Genomic DNA, 27,033 nt, shown 5'->3' on the forward strand with positions numbered 1-27,033 from the left:
ACGCTTCTTCTTTAATTATTGCAAGATTTCTATATAGCACCGATATGTACTGTAAATGATAATTTTTCACATCATCCACAAAATGCTACAGAAACAAATATATATGGAATGCACAACATAATATGCCAAAGGCAAACAACAACATCAATAATCCATAAAATAAGAGGGCATGATAACATAAAGACTTTTGGCAAAAGAAGCATCCAGTGAAGTGTGATGGGAGTGGAAGATAAAACGGAAAATGGAGTGTTGAAATTACCCATGTGTCTATCTTTGGAACATCCATCGTATAAAGGATATTATCCATATGCAGTGGCAATGTCATACCTGCAAGGAGGAATATATTTATAGCAAAGAACGAGTACAAGTTCATCCCATACAAGTGATTGAATCAATAGGAAATTTAAAGACAATGATACGAATGGCAGCAACTCAACTATCAAGAGCAGCTTTGAACGAATCAATAATAAAATGCATAGTTCTAATACATATGATATGTAGGGAAAGATATATTAAAGAAGATTAGAGTCAATGATTAAAGTAATTATGTTATGAGAAACTGTGATTTGTATTTTAGAGACAACCTTTGAAATTTGAAAAGTCGTGTTGCTTTTATTCTCCAAGATATAAAAAGGAGATCATTTACCCAAAAAAAGACAGAATTCAATATTTGAACATCTACATTGAGCAAAAAGCATTTTATATCTGCTTGTATGGAGGAATAAGGGCTCAATATGGCTTTGTAATATGAACTCTATTATTTTATTTTTATAATAAAATAAAATATCTTTCGTTTAATTTTAAATGGCTTGGAGATTTAAACTGCAGATAAATCGTCTTTTGTAATTATTTTTTGGAATTTTATATACAATTTGAATGTCGGATAAGTGGACATGGTCATTTAGCATTTTAAATTCGATCATCATAGATATTGTGAAATATTAAATTGTTTCCGTCCTTGTGTCCAATTTGTCTCCCTACCAAAGGAGTTAAAATTCAATCTGGACTAATTTAAGATTGCGTAATATTTGGTCTATCACATCTTGATCATTTAATTGTTGGCAGTACAAGTGCATAAGAACTTTATAAAGTTGTACATGAAAATTCACTGAAGTTGACTCTATTGCCCAGATGAGCAGAGGCACTGGTCTTTCTATTATTGAAGTCAGAAAATCTATATATTCCTTCTACAAACATCAGATCCATTATTAAAAACTTATACAATTCATTCAATTCAAACATTTAGCATCCAATTTCATTTTAAATTGAGGTCAAGGACTTTGCTAGCCAAAGAACTCTTAAGTTTAAATTCGCTCTAGAAAAGCTCTGAACCAAGTAAGCAAGTTCGAGGATAAGGTCTACCTGCCTAAGTGTAGCAGAGTCTGAAGTGCAGGGGAATCGAGAAGTATTCTCGTTCATTGGCTAAAACTGATTGAGAAGTCCTATCAGACAAGTGGCCGGCTCTTGGATTTCCAATCTGCAATTTTGGGAACCAACAGGCTCATCATCATCAAACTGGGAATCAAAAGATGGCTCCAATCTCTAACTCAGAACTATTGGTCGGGTAGGATCCTGGGCAACCCTCTCAGCAAACCCAACCACAAAATCCCTATTGGGAAGCATTGTAGCCAAAGTCTCTAGAATCTTCCTCACTAATCGTTGTATAGCACGAGAGTGCCAAATGAGAGTACCCTCAGATATACTGTATAAAACCTCTTGCAAATCTGAGCTCTCAATCAAATACTCAATGAATGACTCAGTACAGTAGAAATTGTTTGTGGAAGGATCAATCTCCTCCCCCACAATCTATAGTTGATCCCTCTGAAAATGTGACAATGCCAACTGTCCAATGCTACCAGCTGTATAAAAAGAAAAAATAGTTTCACTTCCAGTAGAAGGAAGCAAATCACCATGAGAACCCATCTCCACTAAAGCTCTCACCTCCTCTGTACATACTACACTCATATCCTGGATGAATGTGTTCGCCACATCATCACGTCCCTCATTCTCAACTGTAGAAACAAACTCACCACCAACCACAATATGTAACTAAACAGACTCTAGGGCCAGTGTCGACTGTACCCGTTCTAACTCCACAACAACCTCATCCAACTGTGGTTGTGACTCCTGAAGAGCCCACTGAGTATACTAAAGAGAGTCCATTGTCACCTCAAGCTCCTGGGTGAGCTCAGCCACCTCCTCCTCTTTCCCTAACATCTCATAGTAGGTGGTACCCCACTCTAGAAGGTAATCCCTATCAGTAACCAACTAAGAATAACTATGCTTCAAGATCCTAACAGCCTCTTGAAGTGCATGAACCTCTGCTAGAGAAAGAGTACTATCACCATGCTCATCAGACATAGGAGCACCCCAACCAAATGTAGCTGACATCTAACGGACAGCATCATAATGTTCAAGAGCTAAAGAAATGGTACTATCACTCACCTTCAGCTGACAAGTGACATGATGCCTCTGTAATCCCTAACTCCTATGCAAGATCTCTATCTCACTAACTACACTAAGATAAGAAACTAAATTAGAACTCTCCACCACAAGATCGCTCATATGGGTGATATCTTCCTCGCACAATTCTACATCCGACATACAATTGCCATGTACTTCAACCAACTCCTCATCCGAAGAAATGGAAGCCCTTGCCATATCAATCTCCTTGCATGTCTCAGCTTCCACCTCAATAGTAAGATCCTGTAAGCATTGATCCTAGGACTCATCCAAAACCTCCTCAGAGTCGTCACCCAATATCTGACGAGGGGTGTCATACCCAGTACATCTCATAGCATCATCAAATGGATCATCAGATGTGTCCATACTATCTGCATCGACATCTCTTGACAAAGCCTCAACTGTGGACTCCTGACTCTACACACATGACTCAACTCCAGGCTACAAATCAATAATACTAGAGCATAAACCCACATCTACTGACTCCGCTGAAACACCCACATCACCAACATCATAGTTGGGTGACTCTATACGTGTCTCGATCCCACCTGAGCTCTTGCACTGTAGTAACATCATGAGATCTCACATATAAATCTCCAATAATAATCCTGTCCTTGAGAGAGCCGAAAGTATCACTGGTAACAACTACATCAATTGTCTCTGCACTAACTATAAAACAGCTCTGGGAACCTCAACCTGCTAAAGCTTGGTGCCACTATCCTCTGTTGCCACTGACACAGCCACATGTCCCTATGATATAAGTCCATCGTCAACACTGCAGATAGGATTAATAGGTATCGTACTAAATATAGGTACGTCTACATTAGGGGCTTCTGTCAGGGAAAACTCAAGCTTTCTTCTTTGCAACCTCGATGTCGGCCTTCTAAAGGCGGAAACCATATACCTCGCTGCCCTTTCAACTATCTCTGGATCCAACAAGCTCTTTGCCAACCTCTGTTGACGAAGCTTAAGTTTCTTCATACTTTCCTGCAAAGCATTCATCTTCGCACTAACTTCCTCATTACTCCACTGACTTCTAGAACTGCCACTCCTCCTACGTCCGTTCATGGCTAGAAAATGGTAGAGTGCTGGTCACTCCAATTGCAACAGCAAATCTGACAATAATTAATATTTTCCTACCCCACAAAATGGTAGGAAACCGCTCTCATACCACTGTAATAACCCCATCCGGTTATAACTTCGTAAAACACCAAATTCTTCTCTAATTCTGTTGTTTGACATTTCATCAAACACTTTGCAAGCAAGGTCTTATACCACTGTAAAATCCTATGCAATTCTGATTTTTATTTCCTGATTGCTAACTTGAGAATTTTGTCAAACACTTTGCACACAAGGGATATATATATATACATATATTAAAGTCTGATTACTTTCTAAATGCCAAACTTTTATTGATACACTTGCAAAACTCCAAACAACCAACAAATGTTTTTGTATAACACTAATTACAAATAGGAAAATATGCATCTACATCAATAAGACATTAGGGTAACAATTATGATGTAAAACTCTGATATAAATCAGATTACAAATGATCTCTAAATTCTTCACATGCCCTAAAATATTCAAATCTAACCTCCATGCATTACAAATGAAATAGATAAGAACCTTGAAAACTACTCAAGGGAAATTGGATTTTTTCTGTAGCAGCAATGACACTGTAGCGAATTACTATAGCAGCGTCACTATAGCAAGTTATTGTAGTACCAATACTGTAGCAAAGTAATTGTAGCAGCAGTAGTGTAGCAAGTTATTGTAACAGTAGTACTATAGCAAAGTTCCTGTAGCAATATCCAACTTATTCCTTCTTCACAAATCTGGCCCTAGGCCACAAATTCGACACAATGAAAAGACTGATTTGTCTTCTCCAACAACCGCAACCCTTCGGAAGATATTTCACCACCTCAGTTATGCAAATCAATGAGAGTGTTCGTTTCCAACGATCAATGTAGCAACTACAGAAACCCTTGGCTCCAAAAATTATCCAGAAGAGTAGATGGCAACACATTCGATGCTCAACAATGAGGCTGCCCTCCCTATTTATTGTTTTCCTCCAATAGATGGACCTCCTTCTAGAAGAAATAAAATAATATTTAATTCCCCTTTCTAGAAGATTCTTTTTATTTATTTAATTAACTTTAATTACTTTTAATTAAATTAATTAAATATAAAATCACCTTTTAATTTTAATTTATTTAATGATTTTATAAGAAATTAATTTAATCAATTTCTCCTTATTTCTCCACTTAGCCTTTGGAGAATGAAAAGCTAAGAAATCCATTAAGAGGCTAAAAGATGGAGACATTAGAATATGCCTGATTTTGGTATTACTTCAGCCAAACCCTTGGCAATTGGCAACTATTCAATCAATTTTGTGCCCAAAGAAAAGAACATGGGAACAAAGTTGAAGTTGATCACCTTGAAGAAGTTCAAGGCAATATTTGATTTTGGTTACCAAGAGATGAATTCTCAAATGAAAAGAGTTGACACTCATGTTCATCGCATCGAGAACATTTGGATTGATATGAGAACAAAGCTTGATATAACGAAGATGGACTACTTTAGATTAACCATGTAGCATATTATTGATCTCAAAATGTTGGAGATACCTTCAGATTTCCAAGTTGAAGATGACTACAACATCCTTGATCTGGAGTTTCATTAAGCCGGTTAAGATAAGAACTGTCCTTTTCTTATTCAGTGACAATAGAAGGAAGGTACATCTATCATGGATAGATTTCAATCCATCATGGTAACACTAACAAATGTCTAAAAAATAAAGGCCTTAAAAGAGTTAATCCTAAGATGGGCTTGGACTGTGAAAGCTTTGGCCCTCCTGGTAGAAAGTCACAACTAGAGATTATAGGAAAAGATGGTGCCTCATCTTCTAATGCTAAGGGATCTCTTAAATTCAAATTAAAGGGTGGAAAAGGCTCCAAGTCATCTCAGATCTTTGAACTAGTTCAAGAATTAGAGGAAGAATCAGAAGAGGAACAGGAGACAAAATTAGGTAAAGAAGATACAGATGAAGAAAGGGAAGTCATGATCATATCTCCCCCAAGGTTTACACAAACTCGTGCACCATCCATACATGAAGCACCTTTTCTGGATGAGGTAGATGATGATGTGGATTTATTCTCCACGGTTTTCACTCCTAATTCAGTCTTGGAAGTCAATACAATGGCCCTTCCTATTTCTTTTGTTGCTCCTCTCATTCCCACAAATGAACAATATGAGCATTTGGCAATTGTGTTTGAGGATTTTCCAACTCTTACAAGTGGTCAAGTTTCCCAACTTGATACATCTTTGATGGGTTTGGAGCTTTTCATGACAGAGTGTTGTTAGCATGTTCCTATGCCTTCAATTGTGCGGACTGAATCTTGCTCAGTCATGATAGAAATACAATCTGGATCAATGCCAATGGTCTCCACTATACCTACTTCTACGGATGAAGGTTTCAATTTGCCTGCATGGGTGAGCAGAATAACAACAAAGAGAAGAAAAGTGGTTGTATCGTCGGATAATCTCCGTGTTAAGAAGACTAAATAAAAATCTTTGAAAAATAAGATTGTTTAGAGGATTTTGGTTGATTCAAATAAAACTAAATTTGTTGAAGTTGTTGAATCCTTGGTGGACAAACCTGCGGAAGAACTTACTTGTTCTAATTAAAAGTTTACTTAGGTTGAAATCAGGAAACAATCACATCTGAGTTGTTTACAAGATGCTCAAGATACATTGGCTAATGTATCAAAGAGCAATCACAAGCTATGGGAGAAGAAAAATCAACTCAAACAAGAGGTTTCTCACCTGAATGAGGTCATTCGGCAACAATCTTCTCAAAGTGTTGTTATGTCTCAAACATCCAAGGAAAGGAAGCTAAATCAAGACGCCAAGTCTTGGATAGGAGAAATCATCTCTGAAGGACTCTGAGCCATCACGGAGACATTTGCAATTCTTAGGCGTGTCAAAGGCATGAATGAAATGGAACGAAACTTGATCTCTTATGTGACTCAAGAAGCAAATAATTTGAAGGAAATCCTCAATGATTGGGATGAAATGGCACGATTTGATATAGATGCTTTGGTTTCATGTGACATTCTTCCGTCATGTGAAATGTTCTTTAGATTCCAAGGACTTAACGGTTACAAAGAAGAAACAGTGAGGAAGCTGATTACAAAGTTGCAGGCAGCCCTTGGATATTGTCAGGCAGTTGAAACAAGTGTTACTTGTGATTTGGAACAAATGGGATGTTAGGTTATTGATGAATCTGGTAATCTTGTTGCAGTTGAAAGGGTGAGCTCGGAATATACAATCAGGATCAATGCTGATGTAGATTTTGAAGACTTTGGTTCACACACAATGAACAGGTTTGTCTTGTATAAAACCTCGACAAAACACTTGTTGGATTCTCTGGCAACAAACTCCAAAGTTGTACAATCAGTGTATGCAAATGCAGTGAGGATTGAAGACATATCAAAGACAATGGAAATTGTTGATCTTTCCATTGTGCATGATATCAACGTCAAATTCAAGGCACTGAGAAAAAATCTTTAAGATTGTTGTTTTTGTTTTTATTCCCGTTTGTATGTCTAAGAGGATGCATTACATGGAAAGATGTAATTACATGTAATGAGAGTTGCATGTTCATAAGAAGGCATAATGCGAGTTGCATGTGTAGTTGCATGTAACCCTATATTTTCTCTTTTAGTTAGACTAGGTCAAAGTTGGTTGAGTTTATCCCATTTTTTCCTCCACCTTTTTCTCAACTCATGTGCCTATATAAAGAAGTGCCCCCTCGTTGTAAAAATCATCTTTATCTTTATGCAAGAGAGCTCTAGAGAAATTGTGCCAACAAAACTTTGTTTATGTAGCACCATTTTAACAGAAAGTGAATACAAAGGAGCATTTGAGACTTAACTTTGATTAAGTAAGATTGCTACTTGTGTGAGTTAAAAGCTGTCTACAATTCATCTAAGTTATCTTTGATTCTTGTTTGCTTGTGTTATTGGTAATTGTATCTCGCAAATTGAATATAAAAGAGTTAAGAAACAATTGGAGCCAGAGCTTTGACCAAGACCGATTGTGGAAGTGTATAGCTAGATACTTTGTCTGTAGCTTATACTTTGTTTCTTAATTCGCAAAATAGTTAAGTTATTCTTACTTTTAGGAGTCTTTGTGCTCTCATTGTAAAGCTTTTCCATATAGAAGTACAACCGGACTTAGAGCCAAACCGGTACATTTTCAGCTAGCCTTTGAGTTAGTGAAGGTTTATCGGTATCACTGTTTCCAGCTCTTCATATAAGTGTAATTAGAGATTCACCCTGCTCATTACTCGCTCCACGAGTAACTGGATTCTTTCTTAAAAGATAAGAAGAAAGGATATTGGTAACACCCATTTTATAAAATCTCTCGACTTCTTGCTTACCTTTAGTTGATCCAATGAACGGTGAGAAAGGAAGCCTTCCCTTTAAGGTAGGAGAGACTCTGTCTCACACATTGTGGCTGGTCATCCTATTTTGCAACTAGATTTTTACCCAAAATTGTCGGTTGCAAAATATCCACCCAATGCCTTCATATATAGGTGCTTCCCAAAAATCCCAATTGCACAATCTTATATATTACAATGGTGTTTCCAAATCAAGATTCCTGATCCTGATTGCATAAATTAGTACATGCAGCCTCACATGAAGTTCAATGTGTAGCACACTCTAAAAGGTCCCATTAAATGCCCACATACTATGAATTTCAGGATATTTTTCGTACCGTTTGCATATACCACTACATGTCACTTTACATGCAATGTAATATGCAATCATGTTCAAAATCCCAGATAGCATTTTTGTTTCAAGTCCTACCTTCTTCTGAAATTGGGATTTTTAGTACCTATTATATGTGTTGTTGCATGTAATCTTAAGTATAATTACCTTCAAATTTCTCCATACCCATATGTGCAAATTGGAAATATTTACACCAACTACATGTTTTGTTATATGCAGTCACATGCACAATCACATCCAAAAACCTTAACAATACTCAAGTTTACCCTTTTGAAAATTCCAAATGCAAGTAAATTTTGGAATTTTTTGACATGAATACAAGTTGAACTACACATGCAGTTACACATGCAATCCAAACTGTAGTTAGGATCAAAAACCCCGATTTCACTTGAATCATATGTTTTCCCATTGTAGTACGAACTTCTTGGACCAAGTCCATAAACTTTTACAAGTTGAGCTGCACTTGCACTTTCATCTGTAGTGCACTTCAAAATTTTCGAATTGCAACTATGGCTCACAAAAAGCAACTTTTTTCATGTCAGCCATGTTTAAAGCCTAGTTTGCACATATGATTTACAAGATTTAAAATCAAAGCATGAACTTTGTGGAGAATCATATGGAACTAGTGTCAACACAATCTATTGTTATGGTGTTTTGGTCTTTCATCTCAGTGCTACAAGTGCTCATCCAAAGTCATAATGGCCAACCATCACGCATGAGAAAAAGATGAAATTCAAGTTTCATATATATTAAATGCTTTAAGACTGATTCCAAGGTTGTGGCAAAACAATAAGAAAGTCCATTAACATTTTTCAATCATGAGTTAGAATGACAGTCAATTAACTTGTTGATGGCACGAAATGCAGAGGTCAAAGTGTTGCTTTCTATAAATGTTCCCACCCATGTACAGATTTAAAGATTTCAACCACTTGACAATCTAGTGACAGGAAGACCTCTTTGATAGAGGCTGATGTAATAGGAGTCATGTCTTGTTAGAAACTTAGTTTAGTTTTCATAATGCATAAAAAATTATTGCACAAAAATTGACAAGTTAAATATAAAGCATTAAATTGCAATTGCATATTTAATGTCACATGTAAAGCAAAAAAATTCATTTGTGTAATCTCATTACATATAATCACATTATATAGGACAATAATGTTGAATAAGTCAATAATAGGTATGCAGCTTTCCACCTTTTTCCCTTAGCCTATCTTCTAAAAATCAAGAGGGCTCATTGTAAATAAAGATCTTTTGGCAAGGCAATAAAACTTTGACAGTTTGTATATGCACTCTAAGACATTGAGCTTAGATATAAATAAGGATTGTTGTCAATAAAAGAGGCACGTTGTTTTGAGACTTTGTGCCTATCCAAACTGTTATGTTCTGACATTTTCTCAAGTTGATTGCGAGTTTTGTGCTTTTGTTTAAAAGGGATTTGAACTCAAGCTTGCAGACTTTGAGCTACATATTGCATTCAAAGTTATAATTGGCTTTACATTCAGTCTAGGAGACTTTGAGCTGCTTATCAAGTCTGGAATTTTCATAGAATGTTCAAGCAAGGAAATAGCTCACAGACTTTGTGTTGCTTCGTTTTCTTTGTTCGTGCATGCAAGGTGAAATACATGTTGGAATCATAGAGCTGCACATGCATTTCATTTTTACTCTCATAATCTCATAAGGGATCATTAAAAGACACTGAGCTTTTGTGAGCTCCCAAGTTATTGAAAGTTGCTGGCATGCTGGAGGTTATTGATTGGCAGATTAACGGATTTCCGGATGATTGATTGATTAACAGAGGAACAAATGTGTTCCTTATAAAGAATTACAAGGACGTTGTTTCTAGACGGAATTAGAAACAAAACTAGAGATAGGATAGAAAACATTGCTATCTGGACTGAAGAAAAAAGAGACGGGATAGGAAACATTCCTATCTAGACTGAAAGACGAACTACAGACAAGTAGTTGACTATTATAGAAAGTATAAGATATTATCTTAATACCCTCCCTTAATGGTCAACGTATGGATGTCGAAACATTCTGTGATAACTGAGACCCTCCCTGGATCTACAGAATGCTGAAACCAAGAAGCTTTGCCAGAAGAGTGCTATGACTCAAAATAAGTTGCAATTACAAAACTTCGTTTTTGTGGAAAAAAGGGTAAAACCCAAGAATCTCACGCAACCTTGCATATTACAGACAACTTGAAATGATTTTTGAGGAGAAAATCAACAAACCCAAAAAAACAGGGACAAATTCAGAAGGCGAAAAATGCAGCTTCGCCTTGATCAGGAAGCTCAACAACTTGTGTTGTTGGCTGGGAAGCATTTTGCCTTGCTTGGGCAGCCAAACGTTTCCGGCACTCGAATTTCATATGGCCGAACTTGTGATAGTAATTACACTGTACATTTTGCTTCGTAGAGCCATCCAAGGATTGAGCAGAAGGTTGATGCTAAGAAGACTGATGGTTGCCAATGTTCTGTTGAAAGGATTTTGCAGCAAAGGATTGCTCAGTGGAGGTGGAATTGGAGCTGCTACCAAACTGTTGTTTCCACCGATCTTGCTGAAGCAGCAGGGTACAAAGGTCAGTGAACTTTAGATCAACACCAGTAGATGTGATGTTGAGAGTCTCGATAAAATGCTCATAGGATTTTGGTAAACTCCGAAGAGTGATTACCACATGGCAAGTAACTGATCACGGATTTCCTGAATCCGATTCAGGTGTGCCTGGAGCGAGGTGCGCTCATCCATGACAATAGAAAACAGAGTGTTTTTCAGAAAGAAGGCTCTGCTCTTGTCGGAAGTCTCATGAAGACCTTTTAGATGTGTCCAGATTTCGGCAGCTATCTTGCCGGACGGAATCTAAGAAAGCTGGTCATCAGCTACAGATAGTTTGAGAAGCATTATTGCCTCTCAATTGTTCAGATCCCATGTATCTTGATCAGGACCTGGAGAAGTCGGACACTGCTTAACACCCAGAACAAGTTGATCGGTGTTTCAATATTCGAAGATTGCGATGATGCGCTGCTTCCAAGTTCCATAATTGCGACCATTGAATTTGGAATTATGCTCAAGCAGAATATTTGTCAGAGATGCCATGGCACGTTTTTCAATGAAAACTGTGAAAATCTATGAAGGCACGTACTTCGAGGCAAAAATACGGAAGACCTAGAAGAATCAGAGAATGACCCAGAAGAGAGCTCGAAAAACCCAGAAGGAATCTTCTATCGTTTTTTGGATCCGCTGGCTCAAAAATCGAGGCACCCAGAAAAAATGGACGACAACCCAGTTGAACTCTCGAAAAACCCACCAATAATCTGCAAACAAAATATTTTTTCGAGGTCAAAAACTAGGGTTTCGAGAAAAATAACAGTCGGCGACCAAAGAGGTCGGATTTGCAGAAAAAAATGGCGGATTTGGATAAATGAACACCCGAAATGCTGGCAAAGATAGGCGAAAGGGCTGGATAGACAAAAACAACCCTTCAGCAATGATTATAGCAGACGAAATACCGATTTTTTCAAGCATTTTTCGGCTCCAAAAAAACGATTTACAGAAAACGTGAGACATTTTTGTTTGCAGAAATCGTGAGACATTTTTGTTTGCAGAAAACAAATGCGAGCAGCAGAAACATGAATCACGCGTTACAAATTGAAACGAAGCTCGCGATTTTCAGACTGAGCCGCAATAGGGTTTGTAAAAAAAATGCCAAGAATCTGCCTGCAATTTGCACGTGAAAAAACTCCAAAATCTCCCCGCAATTCTCAGAAGAAAAACCCTAGCCAAAACTGAGATTTTTCACAGATGAATTTCTCAACAAAAACAAAAAACCCTAGACGGGTTGTTTGAGAAAAAACCTCAAAAATTAGTTCAAAAAATTTTAGCAAATAATTTCGAATGAAACTATAAAATTTTCAAAGAAATTCAAGTATTGGCTCTGATACCATGTTACAAGATTCAAGAAGAGTTGGCAGATTACTGGATTTTCGGATGATTGATTGATTAACAGAGGAACAAATGTGTTCCTTATAAAGAATTACAAGGACGTTGTTTCTAAAAGAAACAACGTAGACTGAAGACGGAATTAGAAACAAAACTAGAGACAGGATAGGAAACATTCCTATCTAGACTGAAGAAAAAAGAGACGGGATAGGAAACATTCCTATCTAGACTGAAAGACGGACTACAGACAAGTAGTTGACTATTATAGAAAGTATAAGATATTATCTTAATAACGAACACTTTGTAAGTGAAATACACCATTGATTAAAGATCATATTGTAATGGTAACATCTATTCTGAAATAAGAGAACATGAATGTACCGGCTTGAGTTAGCTCAATGTAAATAGAAGTAGCTAAGTGTTTCGTTGATTCTAGTAGCAATAAGAAGGTGGAGCCTTCCCTTATAATTAGGAGACACTATATCTCACATACCATTGTTTTGCAATTGATCCTTTACACTGTCGATTGCAAAATATCCACCCAACAAAATGCTCTGAGTAAGTATTTGTAGTTTTGGATACACAAATGGATTTGTAAGAAGAGTTTAGTGATAAGATAAATGGATCATTAATGTAAAGCATTAACAACTAGAAAGTTACAGGTCTCATGTTTGACTCTATGGCCCGTGACAAGGCACTGGTCTACGAGGATCTTGAAGTGTTTAGTTTGTAATCAATGATATCTAAAGCTAAATGACATTATGCTTTGAAGTTAGTGTAAAATGTACACATTATATTAGATCTAAGACCTATCCAATATTATAGTTTTGTAATTGTTGTTTGGAATGAGTTTATGATATGCTTCAAACCTATTAGTAAGATTACTCTCTTGAGTTTGTAAAACTCAAAATGAATAAGGTTAGTATAGCCTTGTTGATGTTACATTTTGTTTTCTTCAATCAATGAATAGAGTTGGATATATTGTCAAAGTTCCAATTCTTCTAAATTTCATTTAGGATTGAAGGTAGCAAGAAAAAACAGTAACACATACCTTGATAGTCCTACAGACAGCTGGGAATCGACACTTTCAGTACCATTTTTATTAAAAAAAAAATAGTTCTATTATTTGCCTATGTAAACCCTGTGCCCATCTAACCCTAATAAAAATAAAAATAAATCTAAATTTTCGGGTTCCTTATAAAAAACCTAGAATCTAGTCCTAGTATGGTTATTGATTTGGTTCTGAGTTAGTTATCCTTGGGTTCCACCTAGGTTTTGCAAGGGAGCTTGAGCGAAACCCAAGGAGAACCCAAAGGCTTGAACAAGGATAAACGGTTGCGGATGCTCAACAATGGACCCTACATGCCATAAAAATATATTTTAAACCTAAAAAATCAACAAAAATTTTAATTTCAACCTCTAAAGTATGTCTTTCTTAATTTTATGTTATTTCATTCTTCTCTCAAACATATTTCATCATTTTTGCTTTGTTCTGGAGCTGTAGCATTTTTCTTTCAAAGGTGAATACTATAACGAACTGTGGCGACCATCTAAGGTTTAGAAATCAATTATTTTGAATTTATGAGTATCACACTTCTAACTTATTACTATTTTATGTTTGAAGCGTTGAAGTTTTGAACCAAGGATGAATGAATTGAACTGTTCTTAATCAAGATTGCACTTATAGCAAGATGCAGAATCTAGCCATCCTATTGAAACATGAAAACTCTCTCGGGTGGTGGGTTGTCCTAAAATGAGAGATGAATCTCCAAATGCTAGGCCGGTTCCTAAATAGTGATCACCTAAAAACCTAAATTATACACAAGATAAGGGACAAGAAGTGAATGACAAATAATGAATACTAACCTAAATGAGGTGATACACCGATTGTTTTAAATGTAGCTTTGATCAAATCAACACAAATTATGCAAGACATAGTTGATTCACAATACTCAGACAAACATGCAACTACAAAAGTGTTTCTATGCAAGGACCTAAATCTTCTGCTTTGAAAGGAAAACCTAAGTTTTACCAATTTTATGCAAAAAGAACAATGGACACAAACAGAGATCTATAATCACACGTATCAAGATTCAAATTTGCAATAAGGAATATAACTTAAATGAAGGCGAACACAACATAAAAGTAAAGAATCCACAATATTGCACGAGAATCAATGAGAAGGAACCATTGAATCTCTATAACCAATGCTGAAAAAACTTCTTTTACAAATTGCTCTTACAATCAACTCAAAATCTGCAATGCGCAAAAAATCTGAATACGAAAGATCTCTCATAATGAGGTGAATGTACAATATATAGAACTCATAACCCTAATTCGGATTCCAAGATCACGCCTAGAGAAAGTAAGTAAAAAATGATAAAAAACTATGAAGAAGCCTCTGAAAACTGCTCTCAACCACCTGTCCAATTGATAAATAATTGATAAACTACCTCTAGCTCCTCAAAATCATGCATAAAACCCTAACTCGGATCCCTAAGGTAACCCAAAAATATATCATGTAAAACTCCTCATAAATATGCAAAGTATGCATAAAACAGACTCTCATCATGAACTGCATGCAAAACTGGCCTTAACTGCTCCATAAATCACCAAAAATAGCACTTAAGTGCCCCATCATTGCATGGGAAACTCGAACTGCTCTTAGCCTCTAAAAATAGCTCCATATTTGACTCCATCACTGCATGTAACGTTCAGTTAACTTAAGCAGTCCATCTTTGCTAAAAATATAACTCCTATTGTCTTTCCATGAAAGAGTCAACTGAATGTCGCTTCGGAGTTTCAAAAATAGCCACTAAACTTCTCTCCTTGCATTTAGGCATTTAAAATTGTTAACTCATCTTAACTCCCTCTATTTAATTAATAAAATCAAAGGCTTTATAATTATAGCCATTTGATATATTAATTTTACAATAATAATCTTCTTTTTCTCTCCTTTTTTTATATTTATTAATATTCATGTGTTTAATAATTAACATTATATTTATTAATTTTAAACACATTAGCATTAATGAATATAATAAAGGGAATATGAAATATATTTTTTATAAGTTTTATATGTATTAAATGACTAAAATATAGACATTATTCATTTAATATATATAAAACCTATGTCAAATATTTTATAGAGTTTCAAAAAATCAATAATCAAAACCTCTAAAAATGGACCCGAAATTTCTATCAAATATAGCAAAGGGCCATTAAAAAGCAAATATCGCCAAAGGCAAGAAGGTAAAAATTTGTTTTGTTTTGTTCACTTGGGGCCCGTTTGGTTGCAAGCGTAGGAATTGAGAATTAGAATAGAAAATTTGAATGAGAATGGAAAATGAAGAATAGGAATGGAAAAATGCAATCCAATCTTGTTTATCCCCTGTTTGGTTATGCAAGCTTAAATTGGAATAGGGTTAACTTGCAATTGGCGCCATTTGAAAATATTTCTGAAGATGCAATCGGCGCCATTGGAAAATCGCTGAAATATTTGAAAATATTGAAAACAAAGTTCCAGCGCTCACCCCAGGTCAAAGCGGATTTGAAAATTTAATCAAATTTGAAAAAGTTAAAATGAATGCAAGAATAGCAATTCCAATTACAGGTATTTTTGGGAATGGACAAAAGCTCATTTTGGGGCTAAAATGAGAATACGTATTCCTATTCCCTATTCCTATTCCATGCACCAAACAAAGAATACAAATCATATTCTAATTTCCTATTCCTATTCCGGTTGTATTCCAGCAACCAAATAGGCCCTTGGTGATTCACGCAAGGAAGGAGAAGAAGGTTTTTTCAAACCCTAGCTGCCATGATCATTTTCTTCTGTGATTTTATCCTTGCATTGGACGCCATTTTCTGCAGATTTTGTGTTAGTTTGTTTGGACGCCATGCCTTTGTTGGGATATTTCTCTGGTTTGAATGCCTGACGTTTTGCTGTGAGCTTCTTTCATGGACGTTTGTTGAGGTTTAGACACCATTTTATGAGCTCGGTTCTGATTTTTTCTTGCTGACTTCTGCTAGCCATGGACGCCATGATTTCTTCTTGTTTTCTCTTGCAGATTTCATCATGCCATGAGAGTTATTGGGATTTTCTCTATTGTATGGCTTGGTTGGATTTCTTCAGCTGGGTTTATCCGGTTACTATGAGATGCCATTCTTTCTAGGTGTCATTTTTTGCTGTACAGCCGCCATTTTTTGTTGGACAGCTGCCATTTTTACGAGGTTATAGACTCCATATCTGTCATGTTTTCTTGAGGGTTTCTAGTGCTAGTGCGTTGGCTCTTCTTATGCACCATTTTGTGGCTCCTCCTATAGCTAAGTTTTGGACGCCGTCACTACATCTTTAACACAAGTTATGGGATTTCAGGGAAATGCTGACTGGCCATTATTATCTATATTTCCATTTTCTTGCATATTGAGCGGTTATTATTTGGATGCCATCACTACAAATTTTCTTACAAGTTTCAATCAATTTTGCTCCCTTTAGCTGTGACTGCTATATGCTTTTAATTTGCTAATGTACGATATTATGTTTCTATCATTGTTATGACTGGTATTTGCTACTTCATGAAGCATATTTGTCACTAGTTAAAAAATTGTGAGTCATCTGCAGGCTGTAAGTTTCATTGACTTTTATATATTCATGGGTCTAACTTGCTGATTTTCTTTGTGAGCCTCTTTCATGGCTATTGAATCTATGAGAGTTCTCTTTGTGTTGGATTCACAAATATGGGTTTCTTTACCTTCATGAATGCTGGTGTGAACTCCATTTGGTGAGTTGCTGTTTGCAAGAAGTGAGAATTCTTTGTTGATACTATGGCTTCACCTTCATGGTACTCAATTCTGGGTTTTTTCCAGTTTATGGCTTTTATAGATATAGAGCTAGTTTTTGTTGATAATATGAACATTGGGTCTCTTTTATGGCCAGATCTATGAAGGTTTAGATTCCATTCCATCTTGCTATTCACATGCTGTGAGTTCTTTTGATGGTTCTGCTGTTGAGGACCGATGCCTTGCTGTTCACATTTAAGAACATAGACTTCTTTCAAATTTCTTTATCAGCTCTTGGTAGAAAGTATTTCTCGTAGCTATCATACTTCTACAAAAAATTTGAATCACTGCTGTGCATATCTAAATGTGTCCTCCCCTTATAACTCAACCCTCTTCTCACAAGTTAAATCCACAACTACAATAACATTTTTTTAGTGCAGCTGGTAGGTTTAACTCACTTTACTGCTAATGAATTAGAAAGTGTTAAGTGTTAATGTATATGCACTATTTCTTGCATAGAGCATGTCTACACATAGTATCACACTTTTTGATAGATTTTCATTTTGTTTCACAGCACTAAAAATGCTATATAGATTGTTCCTGGCAATATAATTTGTAGCTGCTCCATTGATGAATATTGATATTCTTCATTCTCTATTTGATGTTCTTTACTTTCAGATTATTGTTGGTGTATGATACTTTTGACTGTGCTTACCAATTTGCTATTCTGAAAAGTACATACAGTATGGAATGTTTCTTTTTTGTAACAAAAAAGTATCATATTCACAGAGGTTTACCTACTTCGTGTAACTGTAATTACTGTCATGAATTCCTCCATATAGTCTCTAAACTATTCAATAGCAGCAACCAAGTCTTGCAAATTTATCACTACATATTTTGTCTGATCTTGATAATTGAGAATTGTTGTTCTTTTCATCTCGTACCGTGTTTTGCCTGTATACTTGTAAAGCTCCAATCCCTCCATCTTGTAGACTAAAAATTTCATACGCCCTCCATGATTAGACTGAAAGGTTTCATACCTGCTCTTATGTATGTCCCTTTAACAATCTCCTCGTGTCTTCAACCTTCTACTATGGTTCAACTAGAAGGCCCCATACTTGTAATTTACGTATGCCCCCTCAACAGTCTCTTCATGTCTTTAGTCTTCGCCTCTACATGATTTGACCAAAAGGTTTCACGCTTGTAATTTATGCGTGTCCCTTCAATAGCCTCCTCAATCCTTCGGTCTTGGTCTCTACATGATTCAATCGAAAGGCTTCATGCGTGTAACTTATGCAAAATCCTTCAACAACCTCAAACTTCATACTTATATCTGCACATGAAACAAACTCATTAGCATAAACGTGTTTTACTTTCAAATTTCTCTCTTGCCTTAATGTCTTTTAATATAGTTATCTGAATAACCATGTTGTAGGAACAGTAGTGTAGAGATAACTGGAAATATTTCCATTGCTCAGTTCATATGAACTGACCCTACTCTTCTTTTATTTTTTTGTAGGGCTATGGCGGAGATGTGGGCTCACTCCTTCAACATTCAGAACAACAAATCTTCCATTCAGGCAATGGAGGCCTTTCCCTTTATCTTATCAGTATTTTTTTGTTTATACAGTGTGTTTATTCAGGTATTATGTTAGGAGTGGAGAATGCTTGTGTGGTATCTAAATGCATTGTATTTAAGTATTGTGTAAAAAATTGAACACTTTGTACCTTATCAAAACAATTCTTTTTGATATTTCAATAAAAATGTATTGTTTTGGTACTTGTATCTTAAATAAAAATGATCAATTTTTTATTTACTGATTTCTGTACTTACTTTCTGCATCCACTTCATTCTGTAATATGTATGCTTAGCAACTAAAAAAAAAAAACTAACTCAGTATAAAGGCAAGCATAACATAGCAATTTAGGAGGTATGTCAAATTGGTAACATGAACATATATGAATCTCTGGTGTATATAAATTTATTATTTGGAGTCATCAATGTGTGTATTTATTATATGTACGCATGCTATGTATATGTATGTATGTGTGCGCACATGTATATATATACACACAAATATACATACACATATATATATGTATACATATATATATGCATATACACACACATATATATATGTATACACATATATATATACATATATATTATATATACATATACATATACAATGCATATACATATATATGGAACTAGAATCCAAACAAGAAAAAATGTTGAACCCCTAGCAGAACCAAGATTGGTAACTTAGCATAAAACTCTATATCTTAGGCATTTGAAAGTGCTATAGCCATTAGGCATTTTGGTGTATGCAGTATTAGTAATTAGTATTTTTCAATTTTATATCATATGCATATTGACATGAATTACGAAAGCAATTAAGTATTAGTATTGATTTGTTCCACTCTCATGTGAACTCTATTGTTGTGTTTGACTTTAAATTCTATATTGTATATGTCAATATGATGATATGCATCTTTGTCAATGTTATCATATGAATATTTGAAATTTTCAAATTTCCCTATATTTTAACTATGTTTATGTATATGTATATAGCAATCATTGTTTCTGATGAAGATTGTAACTGAGATTTAGAGATCTTTATCTCTGATTTTTTAGAAATATAATTGTTATAACCGTTATGGTCATCTTCAGCAAAAAAAGACATTTGTGATAATAATTGAGATAATGTTTAATCTAGTGACATGTGTCATACGTCATGCATAGAGGCATGCAATTGTAAATATGAAGATACTAGTTTTGGGAATTTTAAGAGACCTTTTGTTGTGATATGAAGAATCTCTCAAACTCTATATATATTTGCATGATTACTTTGTGTATGTGCAACACATCAAAAGAAAAGCATTGTACTTGAAGTGATATTTTTGGTTGTGTGGTTGGGACTTTCCCTTCAAGTGGAAGGGTTTTCCCAAGATAATCTGTGTCTTTTGTTTCTATTTTTCTCTCCCTTATTATTGTTTACCTTTATTTTCTGGGTAGAACATTAATATGGTATCAGAGACAAGGTGTTTTATGTTTTAGAGATGCCCTTTATTATTAAGATCTGTTGTTTTTGGCATCACGTATGTTTGTTTTCAGAAAAGGTGTGGATCATCTTTTGAAACTCCTTTCACATGTTAGTGGTGATTAAATAAATATCCGTTTTGGTCATAGCAGGAAGAGTTGTCTTCATCATGTGTTTTATTTGGTTTTAATTAATATATTCAAAGATTTCTTCAAGCTTATTTGCCTTCTTCCAGCAAGTTTTTTTGGTATTATTTCCATCCATTTGTGTCATATATGTCTTGAGTTTGTTCATGATCGAAGAATTCAGATTTTTTGTTCATTCTCAAGTTCAGTCCATTGCAAAGGGGAAACTGAAAAACAAAACAAACAACAAAAGTAAGAAGAGAAGTGAGGAATCAATCATGGCAGAAGAACTAGTATTGCGTGGCACTATGGAGGGGCGCTCTACCAGGGGACGGCCATTGCGACACCCATTCGGAAATGATTGTGTCTGCCTCAAACAACAAATCCATCCTACTATGGTAACTAACCAAGGTCACCGCCTATGGTATCCCATGGCATCGCCTTACAGGCCACACACTTCATGAAGGATGTGGTGATCTCGTCCGATGGGTAGTCTTCTCTCCCAAGATTGTGGGATGGTGAGTTGTGGCAATGGGATCTCAACGAGGGCCTTACTACTTGGCGATTCTTGGGGATTTTCTCAGTGTGGCATTTTCATTGACAATTGTCAAATCGTTTCAGCCTCGCGGGATTGCACCATCAAACTCCGTAACCCTCTAGGCAAGTGCAAGTATACCATTCAAGCCGATGTTGACTCTATTTGGATCACTTGTGTTTGTTTTAGTCCCTCTACAAGTATTGGCTTTGCGTTGCCACGCAACAGTACATCAAAAGTTGAGGTCTTGAGAGAAAGAGAGTTGTTGATCTTTGTCCCGATTTCATTCCCATGAAGAAATCCCAAAGAGTGGACTCTCTTCTACATAAGTAAAAATCTGGTCTATTAGAATGAGGAAATTTGTTGGAGTTTGCAATAGAAGAGGTGTCCATCAAAGGAATTCCAAAAGATGATATTGGTGTAACACACAAGCCTCATGTTATAGTGTGTGCACACAGTGAGGGGCCAAAAACAATGAATAGATTCACTTGAGTAGGCCCTTGAGCTCGGATGGCAGGGGAATGAAACCTGTGGCTTCAATTCCATGCTCTGATTATTTTGTCAACCTGTCAATCTTAGGCATTGTATCCACTACAAACACCGTTAATCTTGTTGACAGAAGATCGAGGAGACAAGTCATTTTTGCATAGGCTTCTATTAGTCAATTGCTATTCATGGTCATCAAATTTTTTTATTCTCACCGTAACGTTACGATTCTTGGCAATGCATTGTGAAGTCAATTAGTCACCTTTCCTATTTGGACTGTGTCTTGTAACCGACAATAACCTGTTGGTATTGTTCACCTCTTCTCTCTGAATTCAGTAAAGATTTGCATTGTATTTTGAAAACTTTAGTCAGCTCATAATCAGGTCCAACTCCACTTCTTGTATTGTACAAAAACCTTAAACTTCGCAGCAAATTGTCCCTGCTAGAACTTCTTTGGTTTTAGAAGGAATAGATTCAAGAGAATGGATGGTAGTATTTCACATCAATGTGTGATGACTATAACAACTGTTGAATGGATTTTGGTTAGGCACCAGCACAAAGATAAGTATTTCATTTTTATAGCCCATGAATTTTGTTAAAATAACTAAAAATAGTGTATGCGATTGCAATGGTCTCTATGATTGATTGATCTTGATCTCTATCAGTTGCAGGACGCAATGGGATTATGTATTCTGAAGGAGGATGTTTCTTTAGAGAGAGATGTTTTAGCTTCAACGGGAGGGTTCAGCTGCTATACTTTTATGAGAATCAAAGTTATTTTTGTTAGGAGGGAGTCTTTATGGAATCCAAACCATTCTTATACATGTTGTTAATGAATTTTTATTTAGTTAGGTAATGTATAAATTGAGACTCCTAACAAAAACAAGTCTCAGCTATGATTTTTCTTGTTGAATATGAGCTCTTATTAAATTAATAAAGTTACAAGGACAGCTATCAAAACTCTTTCACTTATGAGGTTAATCATAGTGAACATCATGTAGAGAGAGTCCATGATGTCATCATCTGGAGAGATTCTATGATGGGAATTGGATGTCATGTTGAGAGATTCCATGACAACATCACATTGAGAATCTATGATATAAGCTGGTTGTGAGCCTTGCAAACTTGTCATGTTGAGAGGTTCCATGACAACATCACATTGAGAGTGTGTGATGTAAGAGCCTTGCAAGCTTGTCATGTTGAGAGATCCCATGACAACATCACATTGAAATAGTCTTGCAAATTTTTCATGTTGAGTGATTCCGTGAATTATGTTATGCTGAGATAATATGGTTTTTTATGAAAACCTATGTGATTAGAATTTATCCTTGACATTTTTTTGTTGTAGCTATGTGTGACTGCTATGTTAAAGATATCTCTCTTGCTAAGAGGGAGTGTTGAAGATCGCAACTACGATAGAGATCTTTATCTCTAGTTTTTAGAATATGATCCTTATAATCTTTATGGTCATCTTCAGCAGGAAAAGAACTTTGCGATAATAATAGAGATAATATTAAATATAGCGAAATGTGTCTTACATCATGCGTAGAGGCATGCATTTGCAAATATGGAGAGACGTGTTTTGGGAATTTGAAGAGACGTTCCATTGTGATGTGAAGAGTCTCTCAAACTCTATATATTTACATGATTATTTTATGAATGTGCAACACATCAAGTGAAAAAGATTGTATTTGAACCTTTTCTTGATCAATAAAAGTGATATTTTTGGTTGTGTGGCTGGATTTTGCCCTTCAAGTGGAAGGGTTTCCCCAAGATAATCTAGTGTGTTTCTTGTATCTATTTCGCTCTCCCTTATTTCCGTTTATCTTTATCTTCTGTGCAGAATAATAACATTTTTCCATTCCAATAATGGCCTAAAAAAATTATTTCCCCAAAGCACATTTCCCTGTCTGAGAAACTTAGGGGAACATACAAGTTTATGAAAATATTTGCAACAAAAAAATACCTGAATGCCTGCACTGTGATACACTAATAAAAACTTGATTGAATTTGCATCATTAGGCTTACAGAATACCTAGATTATCCAATACCATTAATCCTTAACAAACCAAAAAATAGAATTGCGAAAACTTTAACATCAAAAGCAAGTAAATAGTACTTAAGTCCTGCAACACATAAATAGTAAACCCTTGTTTATGCGGCAACAGTAAGGATACGAGTTGGTAAAAGATCTTAATTACCTAAGAGCTTTATTTTGAAATTCAGGTTCACCATTTAGGGGTACTTCAAGAATTGATAAAGAATATGAGGACAATAGATAAAACTGTTGCTTAGATTTTTAGTGATACATAACAGAATTTAAATTTACAATTGAAAATACAAGCTCCAGTCCAGTTTCAAAGTTATGATCATTCCAACTTAAAAAGACAGAAAAATCTAAAATTCACCTGCATAACATACTGGCCAGCATAGGTTCCTGTTATAGTTGAACTTTGTCCAGAAGCTAGCAGAGCAATAGCAAACAATGTTGAACTCCAGCCCCCAAGGACATGCTGCCAACTCAAAAATGGAAAAATATCAGAGGCAGGCAATATCACTACAAAATAGTTAAACTAAAATCAACTCTCTATCTTCTTTCAACGTTAACTGAATGACATCAGCACTAGGATGCCTAAATAGTTGATAATACAAATTCCACAATGAGACTGGCTAACAATATACATATTTTGAGTTTTCTGCTGTATATTCAATCATCAGCCATGTTAATGTTTGAGCTGTCCTTTCTAAGACAAGTTAAATCAGACAGTGTGAACAGTTGAGCTAATCTTCAACTTTGCAATGTCCCCATCTAGATTTAGCACTACAATCACAATTTGCAACAAGTCAGAGTTAGGAAGCTGAGTTAAACAAATTTATTTCTTTGTTTTGCTCCTCATTATAATCCTGCAACCACATAGGGACACAGTTGCATGCATATCTACACCGGCTAATAATGCTAGTTAGCTTAATATATATGAACTTAGAGCATTGACTTGGCCAAGCCAACCACGTGCTAAGCCCAAGACTGGAACTTTGGTACCCTTGGCTTTTGTAGCATGACTTTGACATCCACATGAAGTGGCCTACCAAGTGGGATGTTTCCCTTGCTTCCTATCTATGCTTTATCCCTTATAGTTGATTAGCTCATCATGGGAAGAATGGTAGGGAGATTGTAGGGGGGTTCCTTGACTCGTCCATTCTAAGACCAAGAGCAGAACTTTGACATGTGAATAATTTGATAAAAGTGAAAATGGTGTGGATTTTGTGTTCATTTTTCACTCCTTAGGCATGCTCTGGCAACTTAGGTGCACTTTTGCAATGACTTAGCCATTTTTTTGATATGGACTTGTGATGGCTTAGCCAAATCAATTATGTCCCTCAAAAATTTCACTTGCTGGGCAGAATTTTCACTTTCTTACCAGCTTCCCCTCACTTAGGCACAGTTTCCAAATCGATTGACCACGTTAAAATAGTGTCTAACAAGTAGTTATGCATTTATACCATCTTTACAAATTTGCGACTACATCACTGCCATTTTGAGCTAGTTTGACTATCTTGAAAGTGCACCAAACTTTGAGAAATGACTATCATTCCATCATAGTTCAGTCAGCTGGCATTGCCGTCCAAATGGCAAGCTGAGAGTTCTTCTTTCATTATGTTGGTTCAACATTTTCATCCTACATATTCATAATTTTCAACTTTGCCTCTTACAAAATTGATAGTCTCAGAATACCGAGGGCAAAACAACTTTGGCCGCTTTGACTTGGAAGGTCAATAACCAAGTTATACATATTGCAACACTAAGGACTTACTAGCAACAAACTAGCAAAGAAAGAACAAAAGATGGAATCTTGTAGGAAGTATGTTGGCCCACTAATGGTCCCCGATTTTAAAAAAATCAAAGTCAGGTCTCCCCCACTTCAAACCTTACTCAGACCAACATTTTACCCTTAAATTTCACTTTCAAGATCTGATAAGCTATGAGTCCTGAACTTTTTCATGCAAGTACATCTGGGTTCAAACCTGTTCAGAATGTTTCAGAAAGGTTCACAAGTCCAACAAGCTCAGAAGTTCAAGATTCAGGTCCAAAGGCTTGACTCATCAGCTCAAAGGCATAGTTCCATGGTACAAGTTTGCCAGGGTTCATATATTCAATAAAGTTCCTCTTGGTTCAGCATAGTTCAAATGGGTTCAAGATGGTTCACTCCAGTTCATGTTGGTTCAATATGGTTCAGCAGGGTACAATATGGTTCAAACCGGTTTAGGATGGTTTGCATAGGTTCAGATAGGTTCACAATCGTTCAACGGTTCAACCAACCTATCCAGTTCGATGGATCAAATGATTGTAATGGGCAGATTGAATTGCTTTAAGGTTTACAATTTCAGACTTTTAAAATCTGATAATTTCCCAAGTTTCGGGGATATGAAAGGTTGTTGATAGAGCTCACAAAATATCCTATGCATTTAGAGATCAACATGTATTTTGAGAAAAGAGTTCAATATGCTTAGTACTCGATCATTGGCTGATATGTTATGGACATTTACATGACATTCAAGTTTAAATCAATGGAATAACAGAGACAGAATTTAATGTTACGTTTTCCATTCAGATCAAAAATAAGACCGGGTGAGTGTATTCCATTTACTATGATCAAGCTCTCTCAACATCAACTAATAATAGCAGTGATAGTAAGAGAAGCAAATACTAATGCCAATATTACTAGCAGCAATAATACCACACACAGTCGGGCTGATGAATAACCAGTTTCTGTATGGGAAATATTTTAAAGTTCTACTTTCTCAAAGAATTGTCCAATATACATAGAATTAAATCAAATTTGAAGTATGGGCATGAACATTGTTTATAGTTTTCAATGCAACCAACAACCATGAATTTTTTTGAATGCAGAAAAATCAGTCTTGGTATGGGGGGCATAACTCGCAATCCCACTATTGGATCGGACTAATTTTTGGCTATGTTTGGGCAAGCCTAATTCTCCAGATTCTCACCAAACGGTTTTGCAAAGTTCATTACAGATCAAAAGATATCGATGATTGAGTGTAGAACTCTTGAAGTTGTCAATAACAGTCATGATGCAAAGGATGAAAATTCAATTATCAAAACTCATTATTGATAATATTCACAAAAGATATGGTAAAGTGACAACTCAATCTAACTAGTGTAAGAGATGTCCAGCTATCAACATGGAAAGAAATATGTTATGAAAGCATTGTGCTTATTGTTAAGTTTGTAGCTTCAAGTCAGATTGATTTGATTATGAGATTCATTGTTGATGTTAAATCATATTTTAGACAAATATTCTTATATATATCTATCTATATATATATATATATATATATATGTATGTATAATATCAATATGCATATATGGTTATTTATATTATTGTTAATATATTTATTATTATCTAATGATGATTAACCATAGAGACATGTCTATATGTCTATTCATGAGACATGTCTCCTCCTCTCATATTTATAAGTCTTCAAATCTGCTTTTGGAACACACCAATAAAAATGGCAATGTTATTATATTTGCAGAAATCGATCTTTAATACAAAAACATGGTATCAAAGCTTAGACTGCAAATGTAAGAAAGTGTTTAAAGACAAGATAGATACATACAAATTTCAGATTTTAAAGTGGAAAGTCAAATAACCATTTAAGGGAACCAAATATAAGGAAGAGACACAATCGGAGCAACATAAGCAAGGAGTAGAAGTTGACGGTAGCAGTTTGCAATTGATACAGTCAACACTGATAATCCAGAAGCTGCAAACATTCATCATCGTACATTCTGTTGGTTCCCAAAACCACAGATTGGAATCCTGCAAGCCTTT

The 27,033-nt window shown here is 35.6% G+C and overlaps 1 protein-coding gene across 2 annotated transcripts in view; it reads right to left on the reverse strand.

Annotated features, from left to right (window-relative positions):
- The window catches only part of LOC149548150 (metal transporter Nramp6-like), a 178,329-nt gene that overhangs the window by 46,887 nt on the left and 104,409 nt on the right, over window positions 1-27,033 (reverse strand). For both annotated transcript variants that reach the window (XM_089792176.1, XM_089792177.1), the window contains exon 10: window positions 23,584-23,688. In XM_089792176.1, the coding sequence (XP_089648302.1) occupies window positions 23,584-23,688 (105 nt within the window). The remainder of the gene's footprint in view (window positions 1-23,583; window positions 23,689-27,033) is intronic.

This window comes from Cupressus sempervirens, chromosome 7, assembly GCF_028749045.1.
Source record: "Cupressus sempervirens isolate cs-2001-9-10 chromosome 7, ASM2874904v1, whole genome shotgun sequence".
In the NCBI taxonomy this organism is placed as follows: domain Eukaryota; kingdom Viridiplantae; phylum Streptophyta; class Pinopsida; order Cupressales; family Cupressaceae; genus Cupressus; species Cupressus sempervirens.